Here is a 13,299-nt window from a genome sequence, read left to right on the forward strand (position 1 = left end):
GGATATCCTATGTGAATGGCTGAGGCGAGGAAGAATATATGAAATGAATAATGAGCACCGTTAATTACCTGATGATGATACCATTCTCAATAGAGAAACTGTCGGTTGGTAGACCAGCTATGTTCCAGTCCCTTATCTTCACAGGGTCTCCCAAAGTCCCGGTCACCGAGAAGTCATTTGAACAGGGGATGTTGGTGTCGCGGCAAGCTTTCACCCATTCTACAGTTTGTTGCTGGCAAGAAAAAACAAGAGAAATCATTCTGTGATCAAGAACTCAGAGAACTGGAAGATGATGGTATTGAAGGAGATGCACGCCAGCCTTAATAAAAATCCTTTGCCTCTCAATAAAGCTTTTTGAGTTACCGATGGGACGACAGGTAAGATGGGGAACAAGGGTGGCACGAGTATAATCCTTGGAGCAGATAGGAATACCTAAACCTTTTCTCAATACACCATAATACTGACTCTCGTCGATTTAAAATGAGCCACAAAAATGAACAAAACTGGAGTAAAAAGAAAAAATGAAGCAAAACGTATGGCGCAAGTTAAGAAGTCAAGCTGGGGTGTATTAGCAAGAGGTGACTGTTCTAATCGACAACCCACTCGAGCTCTGTCAAAAAAATAAAGGGGGAAAGAGCCTGAGAAAACAGCCACGACGCCATAACTAGTTTCCCCGCGAAATGAGTCTGATAAACAAGCGCGCAAAATTCCATACTAATGACGTGTTACTTTCCAGATCTGGGTAAATACTTCTGATTGGCTCAAATAATTTCCTTCGCGGTGCAACCAATCAGAAGTTCCACCAAGATGTGGATAGTGACACATCATCAGTATAGAAATTCTGGCGCTCGTTCGCGGGGAAACCCGTAGTCTCTCACGCAAGCCGTTTTTGTTTCTTCACACAACGGTCGTAGACAAAAACGGCTGCGAGGGAGACTAGGAAACTAGTGGTGGCGTCGTGAAACATCGGCTGTTTTCCCACAGTGAAGAGAAAAAATCATGAGATTTACCTGTCTAAAGGCAGCTGTGAAAGCTCCTAAGTATGCCACCACTCCAGACGATACCAATACATCTCCAATGAGATTTGTAAACTTGATACCAAGCTGCTTGGCTACTTCAGTCCATCTGAAAAAAGTAAGTGGTGCACACAAACAGGTCACTACACGAAATGCAATACACACTTGTATTGCGCACCCAAGGTGGGACCTCACTAACGTTAAATAGATGAATAAGGTGTGTCTCTTACTACGATGATCTTCTTTGCATCTATTTTTTTGTTTTAATCTTTGGTAAATAATGAAACTGACCTTGTTTTTTCGCCTCCAAGTCCACCAATGAGTTTCTCTGCGCGCTCAAGTTTCTTCGTACAAAGATCAACCTACAAAAAGAAAACAGAAAAATGTTCGAAAGACTAGGAACAATTAATACTAACAAAAAAAAATCTATTACTCGATCCTACCTGTTTCTCTAAATCTGCCTTCTTCTTTACGTTAGCTTCGTACTTCTCTTGTAGTCGAGCCAGTTTGTCCTGAACCTCTTGAAGAGCGGATCGCTTCTTGTTGAGGCTCTGCCAAGAAACAAGAACATAAACAGTAAAAGTGTGTTTTCCAAGATTTCCATTTGTGAACTAGCCTCCCACACAGAAGTTCTTAGGGGCTTGTCACGCGTTCCTGCCCCACTAACTTGCTATCTGTGTACCAGCTCGCGAAGTATTAAACCAAACCCAAACTCTTGTTCTGACAGGATGACAGATTTAGCAAAGACTACATGACATAACAAGGAAATAACTGCACTTATGTTGATTTCAAAGTTCCTAACGCGCTCTAACGTCCTGAAAATAAAAACATGAAGCCTGCGTGGCAGGAACTAAAGGGGAATTCCGGCGCGCGGGAACGAGAGAATCACGCGAGGAGGGGGAGAAAGGGAACGCTTGCGACGACGCTATCCTTTTCCTTTCGTTGCCTTTACCACCTTTCGCCGTAAACTTGGGACAGCTTTCAAAACGCGCGCCTTCCTTAACTCCTATGCTATTATGGGGAAACCTGCGCAATAACAGGTCAGGAAGTGAATGAAAACCAGAGAGAGGGAGGGAGAGAGAGAGTAAAAACGCTCACCTCCATAGCAACAGCTAACTCCGCTTCAGCTTCCTTTAGAGCTGCTTTCTTCGGAGCCACAACTCGTGCCACCCTGAAAACAACGAAAAAATGGACTAAGTTAAGAGGTTCTGTTAGCGCTCATAGAGAAAACAGAACCGCAATACGCACTAGTCCCTGTGAGATGGAACACTGGCTTTCGCTACTTCTGGGATTGTTTGAGTACCGAATCACAATCAATCGCGGCGTATGAGTGTCACCACCAAAACCAAAGCAGAAAGGCAGTAACCGGTTCCGACAGTTGTGTAGTTAGTTCTAAACACATGTTGACATTCTGATCACAGTTAGTGAGATTGAGCTTGTTCAAAAGGGGCATAACGCTATCGACTGGGTACACTATCCAATGGACACAGCAATTAGATAACGTTTGAACAACCAGGCCCCAGTCTGCTTCACAGCCGTTCTTTGTGACGTCACGCAACGCTTCCCCCCTCCCCTCGGGAATCGAATCGGCGTCCTACCGCTCTGCAGTCAAGCGCTCAACCGACTAAGCTTATCCTGCTGCGGTAATCAAAACGCGCAATAAAACGCGCACTAACCCTTCAAAGACATTTGTATGCCAGACTTACTTGTCGTAAGACTCCATCGCTACGACCCACTTGCATAATCCCTCGGCAGCAGTGGATGCAGTCTTGATCTTTTCAGGATCAAACTCAGTATTTGAAGTGTACTTTTGTCGAATGGTTTTGATAATTGCTGGTGGGATGTTATCTTTGTCGTAGTTTTGCAGGGATTTTAAGAAGTTCATGTCACCCAACAGACGCTTTGAAGGCCCCCAAAAGTCTTCAATCTTTTTTCCTGTGAAGAATCCAAGTCAATTATAAGACGCGTAAGGGTTAATGGCTATTCCGTACGATTTCACCTCAGGCAATGAGGCCGGATATTTCCCAAATGAATCCTTCCAATTTCTAATGCAAGTACCGTAAATCCTCTGTTAAACTAGACAGCAAAACAGTCCGTATTTTTGCGTATTCAATGACAAGCGAACGTTCAACCAAAAGGTCTGGAGCGAGGCTGAAAACGGAGAGCGAGACTGGGGAGAGAATCCCTACAGGCTTTTGAGATTCGCGCGCGTGAGACTTACGCTACTCGTACGCTACTCTAAGACGATTTTTAGAAGAAAAAAAAAACCCGACTGTTTTGCACTCTAATTAAATAAGCCCCCTCTCTATTAAGCCCCCCGCCTAATACGTACTTGGAATATATAAGCCTTCAGGGGCTTAATAGAGAATTTACGGTACTGAATTTCTTGTGCCTTACCTGACCCAGAGGGATCAGGGATTCTCTCTGCCTTGATTCCTTTCAAGATACAAATAGCTTCCATAACAAGTTTAACGCCAGCGGGAGGTGACTTCATAGTCTTCATTACAGTGATATCCTATAAAAGAACAAGCAAATGGGGGTTAAAGCATTGCATTCCGACGTTTTGTGATTGGCTAAAAAATTACCAAGCCAATTTCTTATCCAATGAGAATTGAAATTGAAAACAGTCCTCGCTTGCATGCACAAGTTTTCCCGCGCTTAGCACCCGTGCCAAGTGCTTGGCTAGAACAAGCCAACTACGGAAAGCATTGTAATCTTACGTTTTGTGATTGGGTGAAAACTATCACGCCACTTTTCTTAACAAATCAGAGTTGAAAATGAAAACATTCGTCACTTTGCATGCACATGTTTTCCCGCGCTTGGAGGCCACTTCGTATATTTGGCTCGAATTCTGATTGGCTCTGGACGGATAGCCTACGTTGTGATTGGACAACAACAAAATTCGCTCAATTGAAATGATGTTGGTTACGCACCGCATTTGTCAGCGTGTTGAGAGCAGCTAGAGCAGCCTCTAAGATAGGAATAGCTTCACCAAGGTCCTTGTCACATTCATCTTTAATAGCCTGAGCAGCTGCTGCCTGCTTGTTGGCAACCGCCTCGTCTGCCTTCACCACCTAACAAACAAGATCAAAATCAACTCAACAAATCAATCGCCCATAAAGTAACGCCGCATAGGGCGTATACGTCTCGCGAACCCCTTAAGCCCCAATATCCACATAGAAATTCTCCATACTTATCTCCATACATTCCCTTTAAGAATAAATTGAGAGAATTCGTCTAAAGATGAAAGCATTTTCCGTTAGGTACTATTTCATTACTTGTCATAACCTTTTTCACTTCAGTATGTATTGGCATTGTTGGGAGAAAACTGCTGTTGGTCACACTTGAAACTTAAAGAGTTCAGCGGAGGCGCATTTGGACCAATGGGAGGTACAAACAACAGGGACTTATCCCGGTTCTGCTGCAAGCAGCACCTTCGACTTTCAAATCGATTGATTAATGCGATGTAACAATCTGGGTATGTAGCGGCTGCTCGGAAGAGAAGTCACCAATGGTGCGTTTCCCTGACCCTTAACAATACTAAAACAATTGGAAGAATGACATGTCATTGTTTTCTTGCGACCAATTAGAAGAGACCTTCCGAGCAGCTCCTACACTACTCAGCAATCTTCCTTACCTTTTCTTTTTTGGCGACTTCCACCGAATCTTTTTCAATAACAACCATGATCTCATCTACCTCCTTCCCTGCTTGAATAAGCTGTGGTTGCAGAGCTTCCAGTTCACCCTGCATAGCTGATACCTGACAACAAATGACAGCTATGACTGTTAGAGCGGTGAAACCAAGAGAAAGCTAAGACTGCTGGGACATTGATATCTTTCTGCCATAGATTTTTTCTAAAATGTAAAACACTTTCATGCCACTAAGCTAGCGGAGTTATTTACTGTAAGTAACATCATGTGCAACGAAAGAGACTGGTACTCGAGTTTATGCCCTCGAAACTAGATTTCCTGGGGATTAAGGAATACATCGATATGAATTTCATTCACAATGTACATAAAGTTTGTTACCTGTGACTGAGCAGATGCCAGCTTATCCAAACCAGTCTCATATCGTTTCTTTGCTTTAAGAACTTCACTGTAAAATAAAACGTACAAAACATTAGCAACTCTTCTAACACCAAAGGGCAATTATAATATTGTCGAAAAACTAAAGTATGCAAGCAGCCATTCAAATGAACCAATCACAATTCTAAGTGAAAACATGAAGCTGACATTGAGAGGGGAAAACGCACGTGAAAAAATCATGGTTGTTTTTCGCATTAAGTCGGATTGGTTAAGAAAGTGCCGAGATATCTTTTTGACCAATCACGAATCGCAAAAAATCCCTAACAATCCAAAAAGTATTATCAATAATAATAATAATTTAATATTTATATTGCGCAAAATACATGTAAATATGATCAAATGCGCATTACATGAAAGTACTATCGACACTTCTCTTAAAACCAATCAAAATTCCGCTCTTAGTCTCACAAGAAAACTGAAAAAAAAAAAAAAAAACGAAACACTTTATCACAGTTGCGCTTACACTTGTTTCATGTTGAGAAGGTTCTTGAAAGTTGATATGAGTTCCAAATACGAAGTTGGTGTCACGTAGTTGTGCCTCTTGAGCTCGTCAAGGAAGGATTTGGACAGGTTTCTTGTTCCAGTGTGGAAAGTCTTGCACATCTGAACACAGCCCTTCTTAACTTGCGGCTCCATTTCTAGCTCCTCCAAAAATCGCTGAGCTACAACTTGAAGGGCATCGTCTGGCCAAGACTAAAAAATAAAAACCAAGGTGATTTAAAGCGCTTTTTGCGTTCGTATTATGAATACTGCATTACTGTCGCAAGGACTTTTCTTCAGGATTGTAGAATGTATAACACGAATCAAGGAAAATATTCCACTAACTAAAATTAACCCTTGTAACATGATTACCTGAAACCAGTCGATGGTACAGCAGTTTACCAGTGAAGGGAACTTTCTGAGTCTGTTACGGAAGGCGTCACCAATGGGGCTCATGGCCAACACGATATGAAGCTGGTCGCGGACTCGTTCAACAAAGTAGTTAAACAGTGCAACAGGAGAACCGTCTGTCTGCTTGGACTTGTCGCGTTGCCTTGTAAAGAATCAAATAAATAGGACGTTTTAAAGGTAGTTAAGAACTCTTTATATAGAAAAATCCTCGAGAAGTGATGGTTATACAGTGGAACGCAGTTTACAAGGACACAAAGGATAGATGCCATAGTGTCCGTATTATCCAGGCGTCCGTATTAAGGGGGATATTTTTAGAGAAATTATGTCATTTTTCAGTGTCGGGACAAACGTAACCTTCCATTATATACAGGTATCCGTCTCGATCAAGTGCCAGTATTGCGGGATTCCAGTGTAATGTTTATAAAGGTAAACGAGGTAGTTATAATTTTGAGTCTGAGGATGATTTGCAATAATTTGACCATTCAAAGAAAGCTACCAAGCGGTACTTTGCTGAGGTACTGTTCATTACACTGTACAAGGAGTTGTAAATTTGGAGCCTGTGATCAGAAATTTTAAAGTAGGATCATTCAGTTCTTTATTATGGTGCTTTAAAACTGTTTGCACATAATGGTTCCCTCCTAGATGCCTCAGCTAAATGATGATTACAACAAATAAGCGCTTGTACCTGTCTAGGACTCTCATCTTTTCACAGATCTCTTGTTTTTCATCCAGAGGGAACAGGTTAGGCACCTCGCCTGCATTCAACAAGTTGTTAACATCTTCCAAGAAAGACTCCTCTTTAATCTAAAACGGGAACACAAAAGTATGAAAAGTCAGTGCAGACAAAGACATCTCTTAATCCCAGACTGGAATAGCCAAGTATTAGGGAAACACATTAGCTTGTGATGTGTGTGGTTATAATAAAGAAAAGCTGCAAAAAAAACAAACAAAAACAAAACAAAACAAAAAAAAAAACAATACAAAACAAAAACAGCTAGCGGAAGTGTTAGGGCTTGTAGAGAACGTTTTCGCCTTGTTAAGGAGTTGAACTGAGCCTAGCACAGGGCTGGGCGTTTAGGCTACCGAGCTAAAAACTATGAAATTTTGGAGCTTCGTGAAGAGGTTTCATGGCTCGCTTTGCTAGAACCTATTGCTGATAATCTCATTGCCTTGTACGCGCAACAAAAAAATAAGAAAGCGCTGTCTACCGTGGCGATCTGGCCTCACCTCAGCGGTCATATCAGCAGTTGGAATTAATTCGCATCCACCTTATTTTACGCGTCGTCAGGGTCTTCTCTGACTGATAGTCTTGTGAGATATTCTTACCTGTGTGTCGGTAAATAGAAACACTCCGTTCGTTTCGCCTTCCGCCGTCTTTCTCAGGATTGCCTTCAGATCTTCACGCCACTCGGTTGAGGTGTATCCTTTGCCAATTTCAACCTGAAGTACACATTAAGAAGATGCTATTAAGAAGATGTTAGAGGAAATTAAATTTGAGTAAGGCGGATTTTCAGTTGTATGTGCTGGCTTTAATGCGGAACTGCCGCGGTTACTTGTTGGTTCAAAATGCGAAAAAGAGAAATTCGCGCTCTTGACGCTGGCAACATGCTTAAACGTTCAATTCTGATTGGTTTAACTGCTGTCGGTGACTGTTATAATTGGCTAGAGTGATTAAACCAGTCAGACCATGTTTAGTTTGCTTCACGGTGTTTTCCCGCGCCTCGCGACGTCGACATTTTTTCTTTTAGTTCTGATTGGTTCAGCTGTGTCTGAGTACCTTATGATTGGTCAGAGTGATAACATTACCTGGAACAAGTCATAGTCTGCCATATGTGCAGCAAGCCTAGTCAGACTCTGTCTTCCACTGCCACCAACGCCCACCAGGAGACAATGACCACGAGGTTGCTTGATCACACGGGAGATTCGAGAGACATGCTCAATAGCAAACCTAAAATTAGACGTAAGGTATATCGGTAAGGTTACTTGATCACTTGAAACAATCCCTGACAGCGACAGAAGCTCCTCAGGAAAGGGTTGGCTTAAAAAATTAATGACGATAGAGGCTCCTATTGATGGGCTCCAGACACCTATCGACATTCCAATACTAGCTATAGGCATGATTGTCACAAGAACCTAATTTACTGGCCTGAGCTCTCATTGGTCTCTATAGCTCAGTCACAGAGAACCTAGACTAGTAACCAGTAGGTTACAGGTGTGATTCGTGTTGGGAAAACTTGGACTATTTTTCTGATTCGCACTGACCGAGGAACTTCAATACTCCATCTTGCAGTTGTGTGCTCAGTACTCTGGAAGCAAGGCAGGAGCTGACCTAGTTATCTTACATTTTTACTGCTTTTCATGTCGTGTTGTCCTCAAGTTAACAAGCCCAAGAACATCAACATTTACATATGAAAAAAGCACGTTTTGTAACAAAACAAGGTCACCTGCAGCCTCGCTTCTATTCAAAGGCCACCGCACTGAGTACAAAACTGGAAAATGGCCTATTCCTTAAGCTGTTAATGTTTACCTAAACAAGACCAAATTCATAGGCTTCTTGCTCATGTTATTGAACTCATCCAAGTAAGTCTCCACAACACTGCGCAGTTTATCCAAGTCCTTGACTTCAACATAAGGCTTAGGATCAGCTTTGGGATCCGTGAAATCACAGTAAATCAAGCTTCTTAAGTCATCTTCCTCTACTCGGCCATCTTGGTTGGAGTCCAGTCGTTCAAACAACTTGTCAAACTCCACACCCAGGTGAGCTTTACTCATTTCACGCAGGAAGTTAAACAGCCATTGTCTGTCACTGTCATCCACTAACCGATCATAGTACACACGGTAAACCTAAAAACAAAAACTTCCGGTTAGAAATTCATTTCCGACAATCCTTCTTCCCTAACCAAAATAGGCAGGGACCAAATCCCGTAATAAACTTCCGGTTGGTACTTGTCCAAGAATCGGCGACAAATTCGTAATCGAAGTACTTTCGGTGGTAACACAACAAAACGACAAACTTAATCCCATTCCCCCACCACGATCAAAGATGCTGCCCACAGGCCAGTTGACTAGCGGTACAGGCAAGCATCTTTGTTTATTTTCGTTTCACATTACTTCTTACAGTATATCAAACTTAAGCGTATCAACTAAATTTGAAGACAACTACAGCTAAGAGGATTTCCCGAGAGGATTTCCTCCTTACACCAATTTCCTCCTTTCCCCTTCCTGGTAAAGTCGGCGTCAAATCCTAGTCAACTACGAAACACCATAATTAATGCAGGTTCAGTTTGGCATTAGTTCTCATCATGAGCTATGAGGTTTTTTCCTTTCTACTAGTCCCTTAAGAATTCCCCTTTTCTCTGCATGGAATTCAGGAGTCACAGATTCCTGAGTCCCGTTGCTATGAATTATTTAACGTTCAATTCTGATTGGTTTAACTGTTGTTGGTGACTGTTGTCATTAGTTAGAATCATTAAACCAGTCAGACCATGTTTGGTTTGCTTAACGGCGTTTTCCCGCGTTCTTCAAGAATCACAGGTTCCTGAGTCAACTAATCGTTAAATCACTCGCGGTGTTTTGTTACTATGTATTATTTCGAATTAAAGATAGCATACCTCATGGCACCAGAGTCGCTTGAGGTTATCAGGATCTTCAATAATGTCAGGGGTGGAGAGGAGAGTACCTTGGATCACGCGAGCAAAGTCTCTCAAGTTGAACAAATAATGTGACTTAGCTGGGGTGGGCAGCAGGTTTACCATGGCGTTCTTGTACACTTCTAAAGTACTGCTAACCAGTAATTCGCCGACGGCAAGATATTCTTTGGCAAAACCCCTGAAACCACAGAGGTTAACAGCACTTAGTAAGAAAACACACACACAGTCCGCCGGTAACTCTACACCAACGTTATGCACGGTAAATCTAAAGTTAAAGACAATTCAGTTTTTCCTGAATTAGAGAGCAGCTCCTCCCTTAGAACCAATTCCAATTTTCAAACGAACGGCTCCCTTATCTTTAAACGCTCGACTAACTCAGGATAAATACCAAGGGGAAGGACAAACTAGTATAAATCACAGAGACGTTTATTGCAGCAAAAGCTCACTGAGAGCTTACCCCTGGGCTAACGGAATAATGGAGTTTACCCCCGGGAGAGGTAGGAAAGAAACCCATCCCCGGGTGTATGATAGAACGTACCTTGTGGTGATATGCCATTCCATGATCCGACCGAATATCTTAATCATGGTGCTGTCATCAAACGTGGTGATGCTAATGGTGTTAAAATGACGCAGGAAGCGAGGTGTGACGGGATTACGTCCACCCCCAGGTGGGCCCATGGCACCAACCATCTGAATGTCAACCAGGTGAATTGGAGAGGTGTCCTTTAAATCATACCTGTAAAATCCGCGGAAATTTTAACTTTGTGGCAGTTTGTATTCACGATCGTGATGCGATAATAGCGATCACGGCGTCTTGAAAAAGCTCTTTTGCGACGATCACATCGTGTTCGCGACCGCCGCATGACGTGATGGCGATCGCGATACGATTAAAGCGTTTGCGATGTGGTGATTGCGACCGCGATGTGATAATAGCAATAACAATTTGATGAGAGTGATCACGATGAGATACTCGCAATAACGCTTGGTACATCGTGATAGTGATGTGATGCGATCATATCGATCACGTTATGAAGATCGTAATCGCCAGGTAACGATATAGCGGGCTTGCTTAAGATAAAAAGCTTACCAATTCCAGTGATCCATCCACTGACGGAGCAGTTCTATTGGAGGCTGGGCACCATACACCTCACGAGCCGGCATGTTCAGATCATCAACAAACACAACCTGCAATCACAGCAGAAACAAATCACTCAGGGGACCCCATGCGACCACGACAGAAAAAGGAACAAAGTCATGAGTGTACTTGGAGTAACGAGTTTGATGAGGAATGTATGCACTTCTAACCCTTGCGTTTCTAGATTACAGCTAGGGTGCGATCATGTCATCTTTATATCGTTATATGTCTCTTGCGGAAAGGAGTTTTTTCCACCCTCTCTTCTCAAAGTTGAAAAAAAAAACAACGCCTCACCGCAGGACAGGAAAAACTTATGGTGTAACCATAAGTTTTTTAAAGTCTCGTAGGCAGCAATTTTAAATGGGAAACTGTCCATCAACCCCTCCCCTAAGCCAATATTTTGCCCTAACTGAGAGGTAAATGTTGATGTTGGCTTAGGGGAGGGGTAGGTGGGCAGTTTCCCAGAAACGTACAATGATTCGAATTTTGTCTACAGACACGCACCGTTTTCTTGCCCAATGGAGGACCAAACACTCCTTTACGTCTCTTGTCCAGTTTAGACATGATGATGTCTTGTGTCTGTTTAGCGGTGGTCTGCGCCGAGAAATTGATCAGCAGTGGTTTGTAGGTGTCAGACAGCTTCTTCAGAAGGAAGTTCTGTGGGAGAATAGATCATCGAGTAAGAAAATGAAGTAATAACTGCTGTTGTCGGCAAATTTCATCCTCCGAAACTGGCTGTTTTCTTGAGAAAGGGCAATGGAGGGGAGCGCAAGCAGCGACGAAATAGCGAGGAGAATGAGGCGCTCGCTTACGCTCCGCCTGGCTTAAGGTTTATTTAAAGGCGCAACATAACAACACAACTAATTGACCCTAATTACCAATAACTCCCGTAAGACAAAAGTACCTACTTATAATATGTTAGTGTTACAGGGATAATTGATAATGCCTATAGCATACTTACCGTAATGTAAACAGATTTTCCTGTTCCCGTAGGCCCAACAAACAAACAGGCCTTCTGGTGCGAGACCAGCTGTTCCAGCAGGAATGTATACCGCACTGTATCAACAGTCGGCACTATGATCTCGTTGAAAGCCATCTCCTGCAAAAATAAAATCACAATTCTATTCAGCAAATTATTCCCTTAAATATATTAGTAAAAGGAGAAAAAAGGTCCTCGAGAAAAGAAGACGATTTCAATTTGTGTCCGAAAATAGCTGAGATCTTTGGCATGAATGAAGAGGAACAAAAATTATGTGACCTAACTCCCGTTCACACTTGATTCGCGATATCGGCTAGTCTCGCGCGCCCCGTTCGTTCTCGCGGGAGGCTACTTTTGCCGCCCACGAGCTTTGCTTGCTCTACTGTCCCTGAAAGTATTCGAGGTTAGGATGTTCCAGTAGTGTGCCGGATCGGATAGGATATAGATATACTAAATACTGAATTCCGAACTCACCTTAGGAATAGGGGGAGCATCTTTAATCTCTTCAGTCCACAGCTCCCACTTGCCCATCCCCTGAAGGCGAAAACAAAAACCCATGATTTCCATTTACACTTTGGGATATTCAAAATCATAAGACTAACACACGGGAAAATAACGCTGCTCCTCGATTTAACAACTATATAGACCAGTATGTACAGTGTACAAGCTTATTCATCAAGCGCCATTGAGACTGAGATTAAGTTGATGTCGCAGTATGAGCACGACTTCGATTTTGTCTAATTGTCCGTTTTAAGAAAAAAAGAAAAATTAAGTTTTGTTCTCTTGATGAAGGCCATGTACATTCGATTGTAGGTGTATAGATGACACTGTGTACCTCTTTGATGAAGCGATAGTCATAAACCATTCCCTTGCTCGGGAAGGGACACAGGAAAGGGCGTGGTGGGGGATCCACTATCTCCATTATGTGATACTTGCTCTTGCTTTCAAGCGACAAAGGACCCTGAACAAAACAAGAAAAGCAATTAACTCATTATTCTCCCTCTATAGTATTAGGAATTACAGTCGAAACTCAGCTAAGAGATACCTCCAATGAACTGACATTTAGCCAATGGACAGCTCTCATAGCAGACACTAAGTCATAGGCACTAGGCATCTCACATAAGCAGACACTAAGTCTTAGACACTGGTCATCTCACAAAGGCAGACACTCAGCCATGGTCAATGAACACTTCCTGTAAGCTCACTCTTACTCATAGTCCTAGTGACATACAAACATTTGTAACCTGCCTTAGGTAGACAACACCCTTTCTGGTTCCAAGAATGTGTTCGTATGGGAGGTTCTACTGTATAATGTACAGTCCTTTATTAACTTTCAAATAAAACGGTGCAACTTGACCTCTTTCAAGAAAGGGCAGGTTTAATTTCAGCATCAGTAATGTTCTATGTGCATTAAGCACGTGGGTGTATCAAAATCATATTACCTCCACAATTTCACGTAGCACTTTGTCAAAGTCCTTTCTTCCTTTAAAATCAATGGATGCACCAAGCGACCACACGCAAGAGAACAAGAAGATGCACTAC

General features: G+C 42.5%; 1 protein-coding gene across 1 annotated transcript in view; it reads right to left on the reverse strand.

Moving 5' to 3' along the window:
- LOC140924771 (dynein axonemal heavy chain 7-like) overlaps positions 1 to 13,299 on the reverse strand; it is a 52,719-nt gene that overhangs the window by 11,354 nt on the left and 28,066 nt on the right. Inside the window, exons 48-71 of the mRNA XM_073374771.1 lie at positions 13,200 to 13,295; positions 12,593 to 12,718; positions 12,232 to 12,291; positions 11,740 to 11,877; positions 11,283 to 11,435; positions 10,731 to 10,828; positions 10,182 to 10,379; positions 9,605 to 9,821; positions 8,521 to 8,837; positions 7,800 to 7,941; positions 7,320 to 7,433; positions 6,679 to 6,797; positions 5,955 to 6,135; positions 5,566 to 5,795; positions 5,046 to 5,112; positions 4,654 to 4,776; positions 3,950 to 4,090; positions 3,414 to 3,531; positions 2,723 to 2,951; positions 2,115 to 2,187; positions 1,460 to 1,567; positions 1,308 to 1,378; positions 1,011 to 1,125; positions 69 to 232 (exon numbers count right to left, since the gene is read on the reverse strand). Of these exons, the coding sequence (XP_073230872.1) occupies positions 69 to 232; positions 1,011 to 1,125; positions 1,308 to 1,378; positions 1,460 to 1,567; positions 2,115 to 2,187; positions 2,723 to 2,951; positions 3,414 to 3,531; positions 3,950 to 4,090; positions 4,654 to 4,776; positions 5,046 to 5,112; positions 5,566 to 5,795; positions 5,955 to 6,135; positions 6,679 to 6,797; positions 7,320 to 7,433; positions 7,800 to 7,941; positions 8,521 to 8,837; positions 9,605 to 9,821; positions 10,182 to 10,379; positions 10,731 to 10,828; positions 11,283 to 11,435; positions 11,740 to 11,877; positions 12,232 to 12,291; positions 12,593 to 12,718; positions 13,200 to 13,295 (3,398 nt within the window). The remainder of the gene's footprint in view (positions 1 to 68; positions 233 to 1,010; positions 1,126 to 1,307; positions 1,379 to 1,459; positions 1,568 to 2,114; positions 2,188 to 2,722; positions 2,952 to 3,413; positions 3,532 to 3,949; positions 4,091 to 4,653; positions 4,777 to 5,045; positions 5,113 to 5,565; positions 5,796 to 5,954; positions 6,136 to 6,678; positions 6,798 to 7,319; positions 7,434 to 7,799; positions 7,942 to 8,520; positions 8,838 to 9,604; positions 9,822 to 10,181; positions 10,380 to 10,730; positions 10,829 to 11,282; positions 11,436 to 11,739; positions 11,878 to 12,231; positions 12,292 to 12,592; positions 12,719 to 13,199; positions 13,296 to 13,299) is intronic.

Source organism: Porites lutea, chromosome 14 (genome assembly GCF_958299795.1).
Source record: "Porites lutea chromosome 14, jaPorLute2.1, whole genome shotgun sequence".
NCBI lineage: Eukaryota > Metazoa > Cnidaria > Anthozoa > Scleractinia > Poritidae > Porites > Porites lutea.